Here is a 16,844-nt window from a genome sequence, read left to right as displayed (position 1 = left end):
TAGGCAGAAAGCAAGATGTGGTATCTCTCTCTAATCTTCTAAACTTTCTAAAGCACCTTGAATACCATCTTCTTGCCTATTTAAAGATATTGGAATATAGAGCTAAAAGATACTAGGAATGTCTTTGTCTACCTTTTTTAATCAGAGATGAAAGAATGGAGACACAAAGGGAAACACAATGATAAACAGTCTCAAACACATACATAAATTAAAGGTTGAAAATCTATTATTTAAGCATCCATAGAAGAAAATTTAAAAAAGAAAAGCATACTAAACCCAAAGAAAATTAAAAGAAGCATATAACAAAGATAAAACCAGAAATTATTGCATAGAAAAGAAATACACAACAGCCAAAAGTTGGTTGCTTAAACAGACCAATAATATTGATAACTTTCAGCCAAAACTGATCATGAATAAAAGAGAGAGAAGGCAAATAACCAATATCAGGAATAAAAATGAAGATATCATTACTGATCCTAAAGACTGTAAAATATCATATGATATTATAAACAACTTTATGCCAATAATTAGAAGACAAGGAATAATTTCTAGAAAAATAAGACTCATCAAAACTTCTATGACTAAAAAAAAAAACTTCTATGACTATTAAAAATAATGAATTATAAGCAAAAGATCTGTTTATAATCAGTATGATGGTGACATATACCCAGGAATAATTACTAAGTACCTGTTTTATTTCTTTGCTTCCTTTTTTGCTGATTGTGCTAAGTAATATTACTTCATAATTTACAATCAGAATTGGTTGACATAATTCAACCTAATACATCTTTCTTTAAAAATATTTTGGTGTCCAATATATACAAATGGAAAAACTGCCCTATCATACAAAGGGACTCTTACATAAAGTGACTTCTTTTTTTCCAGGGCATAAATTTTTGAGCTAATTTCAATCTCTGACGTCATCTTCAAGAGAAGTTGGCTTTCTGTTTGGCTATCTTATAACTTAAATTTAAATTAATTTGTTTTTGCTTTAAGTTGACAATATATGCTTGAATGCATCAAAATATATACCAATTAAAACTTTCAAGTAATTACATATTTTTAAGGGCAGTAGAAACTAAACACAATGCGACCACAATAAAGGAGCACAAATTCTCCTAAGAATGAACAACTGCAAAGCTCACTGTGTATCATACTTAAAATGTAAAATATGGTCTTTCCATGTGTCTTGTGGCTCAAAAACTTTAGAACTGTGATGTTATAAAAGTTATTCAGGTGAGAACTAACAAACTAGTTAAACTTCATGATTCTTTCATTATTTTCCTCAAACTTTGTCCAGGAAGGAAGAAAAACTGGTTTTAAAGCTTAAAGGTGAGGGGGAAAAGTCATTTTTCAGGTTCACAGGAACATAAAATATTGAAATCATAAATAAGAATAGTATTAGAGTTCCTTAAAAACAGAAATTATGTTGATTTCTTTATCTCCTAAAACACTTAGTCCTGTAATCTTGACATAGTAAATTCCTAAAAAACAAGTGAGTTGAAATTCCTAGGTTTACGTAAGGGATCATTCATACAAAGAAGAACTATGAGAAGCTGAGTAAATAGGTTAGAAATTTTCTGAAACTATATAGGTAACCTATACAAGTTAAGAACTTGCTATGCCAAAAAAAATAAAAATAAAAAATAAAAAACGAACTTGCTATGCCTTATTAAAACTAGCAAATATATAAATATTTGTATATATTTTGCTAAATTTATTTAAGTATTTCATATTTTATGCTATTGTAAATAATATTTGAAAATTATTTTCCAATTGTCCATTGCTATTAAAAATACACAACTGATGCTATATATTGACCTTGTATCCTGTGACCTTTCTCAATTCACTTATTTTGATTTTTTTTTTCATAAACTTCCTAGGATTTCCTATATATACAAACATGTCATCTTTAAATAAAATTTTACTGGAGGCCTGGGTGGCTCAGCAGTTGAGCCTTTGCCTTTGGCTCAGGGCATGATCCTGGAGTCCCAGGATCAAGTCCCACATCAGGCTCCCTGCATGGAGCCTGCTTCTCCCTCTGCCTATGTCTCTGCCTCTCTCTGTGTCTCTAATGAATAAATAAGTAAAATCTTTAAAGAAAAAATACTTCTTTCATTTAAACTCGTAGTTTAGTTTTTTGTTTTGTTTTTTTTTCTTGTCTTATTGCACTGGCTAGAGTCTCCAGCATAATGCTGAATAGTGAATATTCTTGCCTTTTCCCCAGTCATAGAAAGAAAGCATTTAACTTTTCACCATTAAATAGAAGTTACCTGCAGGTTTTTCATAAATGCCTTTGATCAAGTTGAGGAAGTTTCCTATTATTTTTAATTTGCTGCAATGCTTTATTATGAACGGGTATTAAATGTTATCAAATGCTTTTTTTTTTTTTTTGCAATGATTGAGATGATAATATGGTTTTTTCCCTTATGCTGTAAATTAAATGAATTACATTATTTGGTTTCAGTTTTGTTTTGTTTTGTTTTAATGTTAAATCAGTCCTTATATTCCTGGGATAAAACCGACTTGGTTATGATGTATTATCCTTTTTATATATTCTTGAATTTGATTTGTTGATAATCTTTAAAGATTTTTTTTTTTTTTTTGTATCCATGTTCATGGAAAATCTTGAACTGTAATTTGTTTATATTATGCAGGGTCTGTTAGTGAAAAAATATTTTCAGCTTTTGTTTATCTGAAAATGTCTTTATTTTCAAAGACTTTTTTTTTTTTTTTTTTTTTTTGCCAAATACACTAGTCTACACTCACTTTTTTCATTCTCTTGGCACTTTCAAAACAATCATTTTGCTGAATTGTGGGCTTAATTTATATGACAAATCAGCAGTTATTTTTATCATTTTCTCCTGTATGTAATATGTCTTTTTTTCCTCTGTAAGTTTTAAAGATTTTGGCTTTCAATTTTCAACAATTTGAGCATGATGTATTTTGTTTTGGTCTCCTGTTTATCCTGCGTGAGATTCACTGAGTTTCCTGGATTGGTGATTTTATGCTTTCCATCAAATTTGGAAATTTATCCATTATATCTTCAAATATTGTTCTGCTCCCTTCTTTTTCCTTTGAGTCTCCAATTGCTCATATGTGAGACCTTTTTAGGGTTGCCATTCCTATATTGAGGATTCCTAATTACTCCCTCATTATGCTCATTTTCCCCCCTTTAAATGCCTGAATATATTTATGGCAACTGTTTTTAGACTCTGGCTACTAATTCCACCATCTGTCATAGCTCTGTTGACCAATTTTCCTGCTTCTTTGTATGTCTAGTAATTTTCTATTGAATGCTTGTCATTTTGAATGCTATGTGTTGTTAATAGATTTTGCAGTCTTCCTTCATTTCATGTTAAGTTTGTTTGGCTAACCAGTTAAGGGACTTTTGAATCAGACTGACCTCTTAAAGACATTTCCCCTCTAACGTCCATCCCCTTAATTTTTAATGTCATTCTGTATGAGAAATAAAGACTTCTCAAATACTACTAAATAGCAAGCATCCTTGTGTTTTCTCAAGGCTAATTTTTAAACTTATTAAGGAATGGACATAGAGTAGCTTTTATTCTAGGGATAGACTGGTTCTATTTCTAATGCACAGACTTTACAGAGTATCTTCTGAATACCAGGACTGAAGGCTCCTAACCACATGGGAGCTCTGGTAGTTGTTCAGCTCACAGATCTCTGGTAGTTGTATATTTCCTAGTGTTTGTGAGTCTTGTACAGTTTTGTAATTTACTATGGTAGGACTAATCTGGTGCCACTTACTCTATAACAGCCAGCGGTGTAAATCCTAAGACGGAGTTTCTGACAATCCCTCAGCTTTATATTGGTTCTCTTCTCTTCCTCTATGATTTATTAATTCTGCCTTTTTTTCCCCTATATTTTTCTCTCAAGAACATATCATTACATAATGAAAGGACCCAAATGAGAAATTAATTCCTGTGAATCAATCCAATGTTATTTCCACTACACAATATTTTTTATCTCCTGGGATCAAAATAACAATTTAATCTAGTTTTAAGTTGCTGGTTACTTGGTATATTCTTTTTCTTTCTCTTTCTCCCCTCTCCATCTCTCTGTCTTTGTCTCTCTCTCTATTTTGGTAGTAGATCTACTACTTATTTTTATCTTAGGAAGATTTAGAACAAGTTGATTGATAAAGCTAGAAACAGTTGATGTCTAGAATATCTATCTGGCTAAAAGCTGTCCCTGAACCAGCATTCTGATCTCAAAAAAACTAAATAATCCAGAGTGTTTATAAGGAAGACAAGGAGACTAATAACTTATTCTACATTTTTGGTCCTTTACCTCATACCTGAGATCATATAGTTTATTGTTTCTCCTTGTGAGCTATTTTAGCTTCCTGTTAGTGAATGGGCTTAGCTTCTACATATTTTTATTCTAATTTAAGAACCTTTATGTTGATGAAATCTGCTCCTAGAATGTAATGTTCAACACTCTCTGTCCACAAAATATCTATTAATTCATGTTTATAAAGCATTAGTCACTAAAAAAATAAATTTTGCAATGTTTTATTGCCTTTTAAGGAGAAGAGGGATAAGGACAGGAGGAAAAGAAATGAAACTGGTTTATAAAACGGGCTTTTAAGAAAGTATTTTTAAATTGCACTGGGAGAAAATAAATGATTAAATTAAGTCTCAAGAGCCTGTGGGTTTTATACTCTTACCTGTGCAGCTGGATGTATTCTCGGGGCCTGTTGAGCAGGTGAAGGAATCTGTCAACAATCTTGTTTTTTCCTACACCCTGTAATTACATAGAGAACATTAAATAAAAAGAAATTTTTGTGGAAGTAAAACAAAGTAGAAGAATATTTTGCCAAAACCTTATTTTCTCAAAGTGCGTACTGTTTCAGCTCACTATTAATGAAAACATACACATACATACATCCACACATATATGTTTACATATAGCAAACAAATATGCACAGCTTCTATGACATAAAGAGATTGTTAACAAATTTACTTCTAAATACACTAGCTTCATTTACATCAAATACACTAAACACACTCGTCTTATTTTAAAGGGACTTCATAATTATTTTTAGCTTCTACAGTTTGTTTTTTCAGTTTTGTAATTTTATACTTAAGTATAGACATTGCAACACAACATTAACCATTGCAGATTTGAAGAATGGCATCAAAGGCAATAAAGTAAGTATAAAAAAATGACTTTTCTTATCAGTTCCTTGGAAGTATGGTTTTTAGTTACAGGCAGATTAATATAATACTGCACTTCTGTTTTAATTAAACACTCATTTCTTCTCCTTTTATCCCACTTTCCAGTCCCTCAAAACAGTGGAAACCTAAATTATAACCAGGGTTTATTAGTAAGTCTCAACTATATCTGCTTTTGCCAGGAATGTCCTCATTTCCTTAACATTTATTGGTGCTGAGAGTTGCTGTCCTTTTGCAGAAGACAGACTGTTACAAATGGAAACCACTCCCATGCTAGTTCCCCTTTTTAAAGTTTTCACCTAGAAGTGGAATACTCTATTAATGGGATGTGACTCTTTTAATAAGTGGGTTGTGTGGGAAGAATAGAAGTGGTTAAAAAGCTAACTACCATGTATCATATGTTCTAGCAATAAATAACACTTGTTGATTTCTTATACCCTGCCACACTCTATGCTAAGTATTTGCATGTGTTATTTCTTTTAATCATCATAACAATTCTATGAGGTAGGTATTATGATTACTACAGACTCACAAATCAAGACACCAAGGTTCAGAAAAGCTAAGCAACACGCTCATGGTCACACAGCTAGTCACAGGGGAACTGGGATTCAAATCCAGGCCTGTCTGATTCTGCTGCTGACTGAGCCAGCCAGGAGCCCCCTATAAATATAGGTTCTAATAGCCTTAAAATCTTTCTCTTCTCTTTGATCCACTAAATATGTCATAAGATGATAGATGCAAGAGAGACCAAGGGGACTGGAATGATTACCAACTACTTAATAAACAAAACAGAGGTATGAAGCACACACAGTCAGTAGCAAGCAATTAAAATCCATTGTACATCCTTGAATCAGAGAGAAACACAATGAAATCAATGTTTAAAGAAGGTCAATATGGCAATAATATGCAAAATATGCTGACTGACAAAAGGAGAGACTTGTATCCAGAAGATTGTTTATTCATTCAACATAGTAACAAACATTTATTGGGTGCTAGCATATGTCAGGAGAGATGGCAGTGAACAAAACACAGGTAAGGTTTCTTCTGCTCTTATGGAGGAACTTCCACTTCAAGAGTCTGGAGGCAGACTGGAAGGTAGATGAGAAAAGTAGGTAGAAAGGCATCAAGGTATAATTGACCATTAAATAAGTAAATAAAGTTATCAAAAAGTGATATTCTCTATACAGAATTAAGATTGGGTAAGGCAATAGTGAGTGGGTGGTAATCAATATTGATTTAGAAATGAAGACCTTTCCTTAAGTAACTTTAAGCTAAAATCTAAATGATAAGGAGCCAGTGTTATGACGATTACAAAAAGGGCATTCCAGGAAAAGAGTTGCTACAGCCGATCTCCTAGAGTGGAAATAAACTCAGGATATTTGAGGAACAGCCAGTGTGTTCAAGTGCTGTGGGTGAGAAAAGAATGTATGAGATAAAGAAATAAAAGTAAGCAGGGCTGCGGGGCACCTGAGTGGCTTAGTTGGTTAAATGTCCTACTCTTGATTTCAGCTCAGGTCACGATCTCAGGGTCCTGAGATTGAGCCTGTGTCAGGCTCTGCAAGCAGCGGGAAGTCTGCTGGAGATTTTCTCTTCTTCTGCTCCTGCTCTATCTCTGTCTCTCTCTAAAATAAACAAATAAGGGTTGTCTGGGTGACTCAGTAGGGGGAGCATCTGCCTTCAGCTGGAGGTTGTGATCTCAGGTTGATGGGATTGAGTCTCACCTCAGGCTCCCTGCTCAGCAGGGAGTCTACTTTTCCCTCTCCTTCTGCCCCTCCCCCTGCTCCTCTGTGCACGCTCTCTCAAAGTAAATAAGTGAATCTTTAAAAAAAATCCAATAAAGTAAACAAATAAATCTAGAAAAAAAAAATAAGTAGGGCCTAATCAACTAGGTTTTACAAGCCAGGTGAAGAAATGGGATTTTATTCCATGAGATGGGAGCCACTGGAAGACTTTTTAGCAGAGAAGTGCCATGAACTAATACAGATAATAAAAAAATCACTTTAGTTAGGTACAGAGAGTGAATGATAAGGGAGGGAGTAAGAATGGAAACTAGGAAACCAGTTAGAATGCTACTGCAAGAGTCCAGGTGAGAGACAGTGATGGTTTAGGCTAGGGAGGTATAAATGGAGAAGGATATATTCAAGTTGTTGGCAAGTAAAGTTGATAAAACAGGCTGACGGATTAGATATGGGAGGATAAAGGAAAAAGAAAGATGAAAGATTACTTCTGGATAATTCCTTGAGCAAAAAGATGGGAAAGGCTAGGGGAGGAAGACTTTTTTTCTAGAGGAGAATCAAGAGCTAACTCTTTCTTCAAAGTACTTATTATCATTTAACATTCTATCAATTTATTTACTTCTTATCCTTTTTCCAGCCTGGAAATGTTAGATCCTTGAGAAGCTTATTTTGTTCACCACTGTATTGCTAGGGTGTAGAACAGTGCTGGCACAAGGTAGACACAGAACTACTGGTCAAATGAATTAATGATGTTTCCATCTCCACAACTGTTTATGGCAGAAAGCCCAGCCACTCTCACTACTTCTCACTCTACCTCTCAATTCATAACTAATTCCTCTCGTTTCTACCTCCAAAATATATCTTATGTCTGCCAAATTTCTCCAGAATCATTTTAAACCAAAGGAATGTCATATTTTGTCTAAAACAGTGCTTCTCAAGCTTTGATGAGGGAATGAATCACCTTTGAGATCTTGTTAAAATGCAGACTGATTCAGTAGGTCTGGGGTGGGATCTGAGACTATGCATTTCTAAGATGCTGCCAAGTGGCACCAACACTGCTGGCCGGAGGACCATACTTTGTACGCCAAGAATACATACCTGCAAAAGTCTCACGACGGAGCTCCCTACATTCATTCATGGTACTTAAAATGTATTTCCCACATTGCAGCCAGAGTAAATTCTTGACAGATAAATTAGATTGTGTCATTCTGCTCAACCCCATTCAATAGCTTCTCACTGCATTTAAAATTAATTTGGAAATCCTTCCTGTGGGCTGTCTGGTCCCAGCGGCTCTACCCTTCTCTCCAGCCCTCCTGTACCACTCTTTTCCTCCTAAACACCGTTCTAGTCACATCCAACTTCCTTCAGTCCTTAAAAGATTCCAAACTCTTCCTACCTCAGGGGCTTTTGCACAAGCACATCCTTCTCCTTTAGGGAGCTTTTCTCTCGCTCATCATCGTAGCCATTTTCACTCGTTACCTTAATTCCCTTCCTCACAAAGGCCTTTACTACCTCCCTATGTAAGTCAGGCTCTTCTTCATCTCCTATACTCACCTGTATTTTCCTTCTTAAGCATAGAGAGATTTGTATGTGTGACAACTCACTTGAAGTCTCTTTCCACTGTTCTGTGAACTGAAAGTGCCATGTGGCCAGGGCCCAGGCCTATTTACTGCTATGTCCCCAGAGCCTTGCACAGAGTCTGACACAAAAATGCATGCATGCAATAAATATCTGTCCAATGAATGAATGAAATACAGAGAATTTGGAAAATACCAGAAAAGGGTATAAATCCCAGTAAGATATAAACTGTGAACATGTTAAAAAAAAGATAATGAATACAAGAAACTGTGATGAGTTATAGACTTGTAAAAACTGGGCAACTTTTTGCAAATGATCCAATTTATACATTTCACCTACGAAAGATTCAGTTATCGGAGCTGACTGTCAAACTGACAAACACACTAAAGTAAGGATAATGGATCATTTCATCCTCTAGGAATCTTTTTTTTTTTTTAAGTATTTTATTTATTCCTGAGAGAGAGGGGTGGGGGGCAGAGACAAAGGCAGAGGGAGAAGCAGGCTCCATGCAGGGAGCCCGACATGGGACTCGATCCTGGGTCTCCAGGATCAGGCCCTGGGCTGAAGGTGGCGCTAAACCGCTGAGTCACCAGGGCTGCCCTAGGAATCTTTTTGATATCTAACTGGATTTCTCCTGAAAACAGTATAAGCCTAACATAGAAACAAAGAGAAGGAAAATATTTTCACACTTGCACATATACTACAAAGCTCTGTAAGCTTTAAATGGCATGCTACAACAAACAGAATTTTAAATAGATACATTTAGATGAGTAAGATGTGTTTGTTAATACATTACCTCTGTTAATTTCAATGAATCTAGAGAAAAGCATGTATCACAAATGCATTGTAATGTCAGAAATGTGAGGACTGCCTGAAAGAAACAAATCATGAAAAGCTACTATCAGGAGTTCCTGCTCCCTTCCCCCCCCCCCCCCCCCCCCCCCCCCGCCATTTCCAAAGTTACTGAATCAACCATGTCTTTTCAGACTGTTCCTGAGCAACACACTGTTTTAGGGGCTTACAGTCCCATAAATGTAGGATGTGACGTGAAGTCTCCAGCTGCCACTAGGGAGTTCTTTTGCTGTATTCTTTATGTTAGGGTCTTTAGAACTTCAACCTCAGCTGTCTTCTTGCTCCATATACTCTCTCTGGGCGATCACACTCATTCCCATAACTGGAATCGTCACACATGGCTCACACTTCTTTCCTAAGCTCCAGCTGAGACCCCCTATTCTTAACTGTCAAATGAACTTCTGCACCAGATGTTCATACTGGACTCATTATGCTGTCACCCAAACCTACTCCTTTTTCTTTTTAATCCAAGTATAAGAGTATTACCATGTACCCAGCTGCTCAATGAATGAATCTTGGAATGTTTTTAACTACTCTATTTTTCCCCATGGTATCATTCAAAAAGGCACTAGAACTTGCGTAGTCTCTACCTGTGAAACATTTTGATTCTTTCTTGTCCCTCCTTTCTTTCCTTCCTATCTTCTCCCCCTCTCTTGTCTAATCCATCAACTGTTTTAACACATAATGTTATAGGAACTGTACTTGCTGAGCAAGATATGATGGTAAATAAAACAGCCACAGCCCATGGCCACACTCACAGCTTACAGTCTAGTAGGAAACATAGACAATTAAGCAAACATAATCGATTGGCCTGTAATACATGCTTTGCTATGGGACATCCAAGATGCCTCAAGATTTTAGCAAAGGGCTCAGGAAGACCCACCACACACAGTGATGTTTACTAGGGGTATCAAGGAGGTAAAGGGGAAGCAGAAAAAAGAGGAATGCTTCAGGTAGAGAGAACAGTGTGTGTAAAGACTTGAGGGTAATCATGAACTGGAACACCGGACAAGTCTGAGAGAAGTCAAAGGCTAGGGCAGGTACGAGGTAGGTGGTGGTAATAAACAGCACAAGAATGGCAGGCAGGGTCTAGCCCTGGCAAAGCCTTGGAAGGCACTTTAAAGAGTTTGGACTGTTTCCAAAAAGCACTGAGAAGCCACTGAAGTAGAGGGGTCATAGGATCAGATTTTGATTTTTGGAAAATCATGCTGGTATAATGATTTGGCAGAGAGCAAAAAAGAAAGCACAGGAGAGCAGTTTGGAAACTCTTTAAACAAATAGGAGATGATGGTGGCTTAAACTGAGGAGAAGAAATGGAGGGATTTAGGAGATATTTAGGGAAAAGAACTAATAGGCTTTGGTGATGGACTGGATGTGGGGATGAGGAGATAGGGAAGTCAAAGTTTCTATTTTGGGCAACAGGGTGGAAGGCGGTGCCATTTACTGACAAATGAAACAGGGGAGGAGAAGTGCATTTACTGGGTGGGGGAGGGAAGTTTAGTTTTAAAAAAGGCAGTTTAATTTTGGATTTGTTTACTTTGAAGTGCCTGCTTCCCATATCTGCTCCTTCCTCTCCAATGCACTGTCACTTCTCAAGGGCAGCCCATCATCTTGCTTGGACTCCTAGAAAAGATCCTATTTGGTGTCCTTCCTCTGGACTCACAACAGGCCAACCCATCATTTGTTTTGTTATTTTTCTAAAACAAGATCTCATCAGGTCACTTCTGACTTCATTTTAACAGCTCAGATAGTTCCTTCGAGGAAATGCTAAAAGCATAACCTCAGAAGGAATTTCTGTAAATATCCTGAGCAAAAAGGAACAATTACAGTGATGTGCCCTTTCCAATCATAGTTCTTGCCTAGAACAGAAAATCCTCAGGGTTAATTTAATTGAATAAATACATAAATAGTATCTTAGTTTTCTACCATAAAAGTTACACATATTAATTTTCCTCACTGGGAAATGTAAAACACAAAACATTACCCAAAGTGCAACTGCTAAAACAAATCTGCTACCATATTCATTTTGTTCTTGTGAATTTTTAATGTTGTCATTATTCTGTATGTAAAATGTGTATTCTTTAATAGAAATTAGTGTGAAATCATTTTTACATCATTATTAACTCTTATTGAGGATAATACTTAGTGAGTGAAAGTTTAAAAAGGGAAAAGGATGCTGTGGAGTGAGAAATCCAAAAAAATACAAATTGTCTCATGAGAATGGTGCTTTCTTTACATTACTGTTCTCATTCTGTTCTTTCTGACAATATACCGGAGACAAGGACCTTCACAGAGGTAGGAGTCAGATGGCCCTTTAACCACAGGAATAAGAGAAGCAGGGAATATATCATGTCCCACAGATGGGAATCAAACCGAGGATAGGACGGAAACATGCTTCTAGTTTCTGGGAGAGAAAAGATCAGGGACCATGACTTTAAGGACTTTGAAAGATTCTGAGATTCTTAAAAATTCCTCAGGTTTATTATTTTAGTTATCCTGTTTCCTCAGAGAGATTAGCAGTAACATCCTTTAAAGAAAAAATGCTGTAGGCTTGGCATGCTGGATGAGAAGAACATACAGAATTTGGGAAATGCCATCTGTATTGTATTAAGGGGGAGGGCGAGAAAGAAGAAGAGCAGGAGAAAAGATCCAAGGAGGAATGGAGAGCAGGCAAGAGAAGATGAGTTTAGGGATGGGATTTGGGCTAAGAGTAAGTGTCCTGGGACTTAAATGTTGAAGGATCCCTGCCATAGCAGGTCAACTTGCAAGCTGCTATGTCAGCCCTCTAAGTTTTACTCAAACATGGTCTTATTAATTAATTTATTTGAGAGAGAGAGAGAGAGAGAAAGAGAGAGAGAGAGACAGCAAGCATTTGAGAGCGCATGAGAGAGAGAGAGAAATGAGAGAAAACAAGGCGGGGGGGAGGGCATAGAATGTGAGGGAGAAGCAGACTCCCCCTAAGCAGGGAGACCCACATGGAAAACTTGATCTCAGGACCCTGCGATCATGGCCTGAGTGGAAGGCAGATGATTAACCGACTGACCACTAAGGTGTTCCTCACTCAGACATGTTCTTCACCAACCAACAGAGTCCAGAACCTTTGTGCTTCCACACCCTCACTTATGTGTTTCGTTCTGACGAGAAGAGCCCATCCTTCCGGCATCCAGCCACCTCCTACTCACTCCTTAGTGTTCTTATGAGATGTCTCACTTTCTGGAAGCTCTGCCTGACTCTCCCATTCTATTCCCTCCTTCTGTTCTGAGCACCAGGCTTTCCTCCTCGGGGTTCCTAAAGTGTTGTCTTACAGCACTCAGCACACTGACCTCTAGTAACGTGTCAGGTGCCTCGACAAGAGGACTGGTGGCCGGGATCAGCCCCTGCTAGCATGCCTCTCACCAGCGCCTCACACATAACCTGCGGGGCATCGCCACTAACATCTAAGAAAAGAAAGAAAGAAAGGAAAGGGAGGTCATGCGACATGCTCTTGCTAAAGGAGGTAGAAAGCTGTTCCAGGAAGCTTCTGCTCCCTTTGTGCGGACAAAGAGGAGGAAGCTCTGCCGCATGCATGCACACCCCTTCAGTGCTTAATCGCTTGAATCTTCATGCCAGCCCATGTGAGGAGGAGGTCATGTACCTATTTTGGGGAGAAGCAAACTTAAATTCTAAGTAGTTAAGAACCCGGCACCCAGTGGGATTTGAGGGCAAATCCATTCTGGGTGAACAGACTGGGCTGTGCTCTGTTTCATTATACTGCAAAAGAGAATGTCGGGAGGTCACCTCCCTGCACTGATTTACATGGGAGTTTACATCCTGATGTCACTCCAAGGTTATCATGGCCTAAATCATGCGCCAGGAACGCCCTATATAGAATCCAAGGCTCAGAAGGGAGAACAGTGAGAAAATCAGGTTGGATCTTCCCTTCTGCAGTAATTTTTAAAATGGACTCCAAGGCAAGTGCTAACCACCACCAGTGCTCGCTTTCCTCACGTTTGCCTGATCTTTGGGGCATTCACTGCAGTCCCCCCTAATTCTTTAATAACATTCACACAGTTAGATCAGCTTGTATAATATTTACAGATTATTTCTTTTAAAAAACTGCTATATGAATGTCATTAACAACTACCGACTACAGAAAAAAAAATAGACTAATATTAGAGTAAAATCAGGAGAAATAAGTTATGGCTACCTTTTTTTGTTTAACCTTAAAATTTCCATCGAATGTTAAACTTTCTAATTCTTTGCTTCCACCTGAAAACACAATTAATATACTAGCAGTTACGAGACTTGGATTACGCACTCTGCTTCCTGTGTCTCCAGATGGAGGCCTCTACCACCATCTTGAGCCTAGATTTGCTCATTTGACTACAGAGAGCCTAGACAAGCTGATCTCTAAATGCTGTTTTATGCTAATATTCTGTAATCCCATGATAAAATGTGAGATTACTGCTCTATCAATCTCTGGGAATTTCTTATTTTCCAAATTCTCTCAGTGAACATACATTACTTAGGCAGTGAGAAAAAAACGATTAAAACTGAATAGTAAACCATCCAAAACAATTGCACAAATGTCCACCCTGTCACGGAGCTAAGGAACAGTACCCAGAAGTCAGATGAGAAGACACACATTTTAACTGCACTACGAGTTTGCATGGCTCGAAAACACCCTGACTTAGAAGGCTTTCTGTCAGAGTCATAACCTCTTTTTCTTTTTTAAAACTTTTTTTAGATTTTTATTTATTTATTTATTTATTTATTCATAACTGGAATGATAAAATCAACTTCCCTGTAATTTCTCTGTGAGATACTGTATTGCTATAAATGGCAAAGGTATAATCTTTGCTAGTTTGGTCATTAGGTATGACTAAAGCAGCCATGACAAACATCGTGGGGGAGATAGAATTTGTGTATGCGCAAGAACAAAATAAGGATTTAGAATGAGAACAAGAAAAATAATCACTAGGAAACACTGGATCAACAGAGTAAATGTTAAAGAGAAGGTGGCAGAGTGGTAAAGAATTTCCACATTGTAATTCAAGCAACTTCACTAAGGGGTTGGAGGAGGGACACAAGATAATTTAATATCAAATAAAGATGAATGTCCCCCAAGTATTTCATAGCCTTGGGACTCTCAGGTTGCTGGAGCTACTAGAAGCACAGCATACTTAGTTATCAAATTCTCTGCCACTACCAGCTGGGTACTACAGGCAGGAGGTTTCTGGACAAAGTGTTCAGTCCCTTCCCAGACACTAGCCAATTATGCTGGCATGGCAACGTGGTATATTTCTGATGTCACATGGTAGCAACCTGCCAGGGCTCAGTTCAAATTATTAATTAGCAGAATTCACACATCCTTTAATTTTGGTAATAAAATACTCACAGTCTCTCAATATTAAATAATTCAACAAACATGACTTTACCAGGAGAAAAACTAAGTCCATGATCACAGTAAGCCTATGATTAATAAATGGAAGAGATACAAAGAATTATACAAAATCATATAGTAACAATGTGCATAGAGTTCTGCTTAGTTGGCACTAAATACACTTTACTAATGTTCCCAGTGTATAATTATCTTAAAGTCAAAGGCTATGAAGATCAGAAAAGAAGGCAATTGTTTCTAGTCTCGAAAAAAAATGGATATGGTTTGATGTACTATGACATCAACCAGGGAGATAACTGGTTTCACAAAATATACTCTAGACAATATTTCCTCAGAAGTTCATTAATATTGGTATAATTCTGAATAAAATGTTTTTATTCATGAAAATTTGTTAGCACCTCTCAGGATAAAGAGAACAGGAGGATATATCTTTCTTTTTTCAAAGAGACCTGGGAGGTACATCGGCTAAATACAACTAGCAGCCTTTGTTTAAATGTTGATTTGGAATAAACCAACTGTAAAATGACACTTTTGGAGATAACTGAGGAAAACTGAAAATAGGGTATCTGTATATCCAGGGATTATTATCAACTTGCTAGGTGCAATAATGGAATTATGGGTATATTAGAAATAAATGCTGAGATATCTGTGAGAAAAATTTATTACATTAAAGAATAATGTATGAAAAGACAACATAAAAAAGGCGTTGGGGGAATAGATAAAATAAATTGGACAATATGCTGTTAACTGTGAAGCTAAGTAACTGCTACAAAGGGGTTCATTACATACTCTACTTTTTGTAGAAAGTTATAAAATGCCCTGTACTCTGGATGTGAAGCATTGTCCCTGGTCTACTATAAGCACTCAACAATAGTTAGCAATTACATAGTATTACTGTTGTTGCTGTTACTATTATTGTTAACTAGTGTAAACAATAGTGTGCTATGATGAAAAAGAAGTTTGAGCTTGGGCAGTCTGAGCCCTAACTCTGCCATTAACTAGCTATGGGATCTTCAGCAATATTTTAACCTTTTTGAGTTTTAGAAGACTTATTTGTAAGATGTGAAACATAAAGATTTTGCATCAAAAGGTTGTTGTAGAACTAAAAGAGATGATTTTTTAAAAAAATAGGAAATTGGAAATTATAAAATGTATATTACCATTTTTAACCCTTACTCAAAAGAAACCTATAATTCAACTATATATGAAATCAAATACATACCACAACTTTAAAAGAGTGAAAAAATACTATAAAATTTCAGAAAAAAAACCCAAGATTATTTCTATTTGAGGAAGACTAAGAAAGGCTTCACTGAAGAAGAAACATCTGAGCTTTTGAAAACTGGCAGGATTTTCCTTGGCAAAGATGAAGGGAAGCACGGTGTGAAGCAAACAATATGAAAAATGACTGAGGGAACAAAAGGGGCTGGCTCACTCAGGGAGGGTAAGAAACTCAAATTTGGAAGAACTAAAATTATAAAAAGGAGTTTGGATCCAGGTCATGGTCTGTTTTGAGTGTCTGTGTACGAAAGATATTTTATCTCATAGGCAAGGAGGAGCCACTTATAACTTTTAGCAGGAAAATAAAATTAAGAGGTACTTTTTTTTTTTTAGATTTTAATTTATTCATTCATAAGAGACAGACACATAGGCAGAGGCAGAAGCAGGCTCCCTGTGGGGAGCCTGATGCAGGACTCGATCCCAGGACCCTAGGATCACAACATGAGCCAAAGCAGATGCTCATCCACTGAGCCACCCAGTTGCCCAAGAGGTACTTTCTAATGATGGAACTGAAAAGAATACCTAAAGAACCAGTACTGTAAAAACATGAAGCACATGAAAAGTAAGGGATAGAAAAGACATCTCATGTAAAAATCAGCCAGAGCTAACTTTTTATTAGATAAGGAAGACATAACAATAGAATTTTGATAAGGGCAAAAAATATGAACTGTGAAATACAAGGAGAGCTTAAGTATGAAAACTTCACCACACCACTATTATTGGTAAAATGATACAAAGGGATGGCTCGAAGAAAGGAAGGAAGGAAGGAAGGAAGGAAGGAAGGAAGGAAGGAAGGAAGGAAGGAAGGAAAGCAAG

The 16,844-nt window shown here is 36.8% G+C and overlaps 1 protein-coding gene across 2 annotated transcripts in view; it reads right to left on the bottom strand.

The window, feature by feature from the left end:
* VWA8 (von Willebrand factor A domain containing 8) overlaps positions 1-16,844 on the bottom strand; it is a 353,871-nt gene that overhangs the window by 169,804 nt on the left and 167,223 nt on the right. For both annotated transcript variants that reach the window (XR_005376290.1, XM_038569648.1), the window contains exon 21: positions 4,694-4,770. Coding sequence is in view for 1 of the 2 variants with exons in the window: in XM_038569648.1 (XP_038425576.1) it covers positions 4,694-4,770 (77 nt within the window). In the remaining variant the exon portion in view is untranslated. The remainder of the gene's footprint in view (positions 1-4,693; positions 4,771-16,844) is intronic.

The sequence above is a fragment of the Canis lupus genome, chromosome 22 (assembly GCF_011100685.1).
Source record: "Canis lupus familiaris isolate Mischka breed German Shepherd chromosome 22, alternate assembly UU_Cfam_GSD_1.0, whole genome shotgun sequence".
In the NCBI taxonomy this organism is placed as follows: Eukaryota; Metazoa; Chordata; class Mammalia; order Carnivora; family Canidae; genus Canis; species Canis lupus.
Note: the sequence above shows the minus strand (reverse complement) of the source record. Positions and strands in the feature narration are given on the sequence as shown.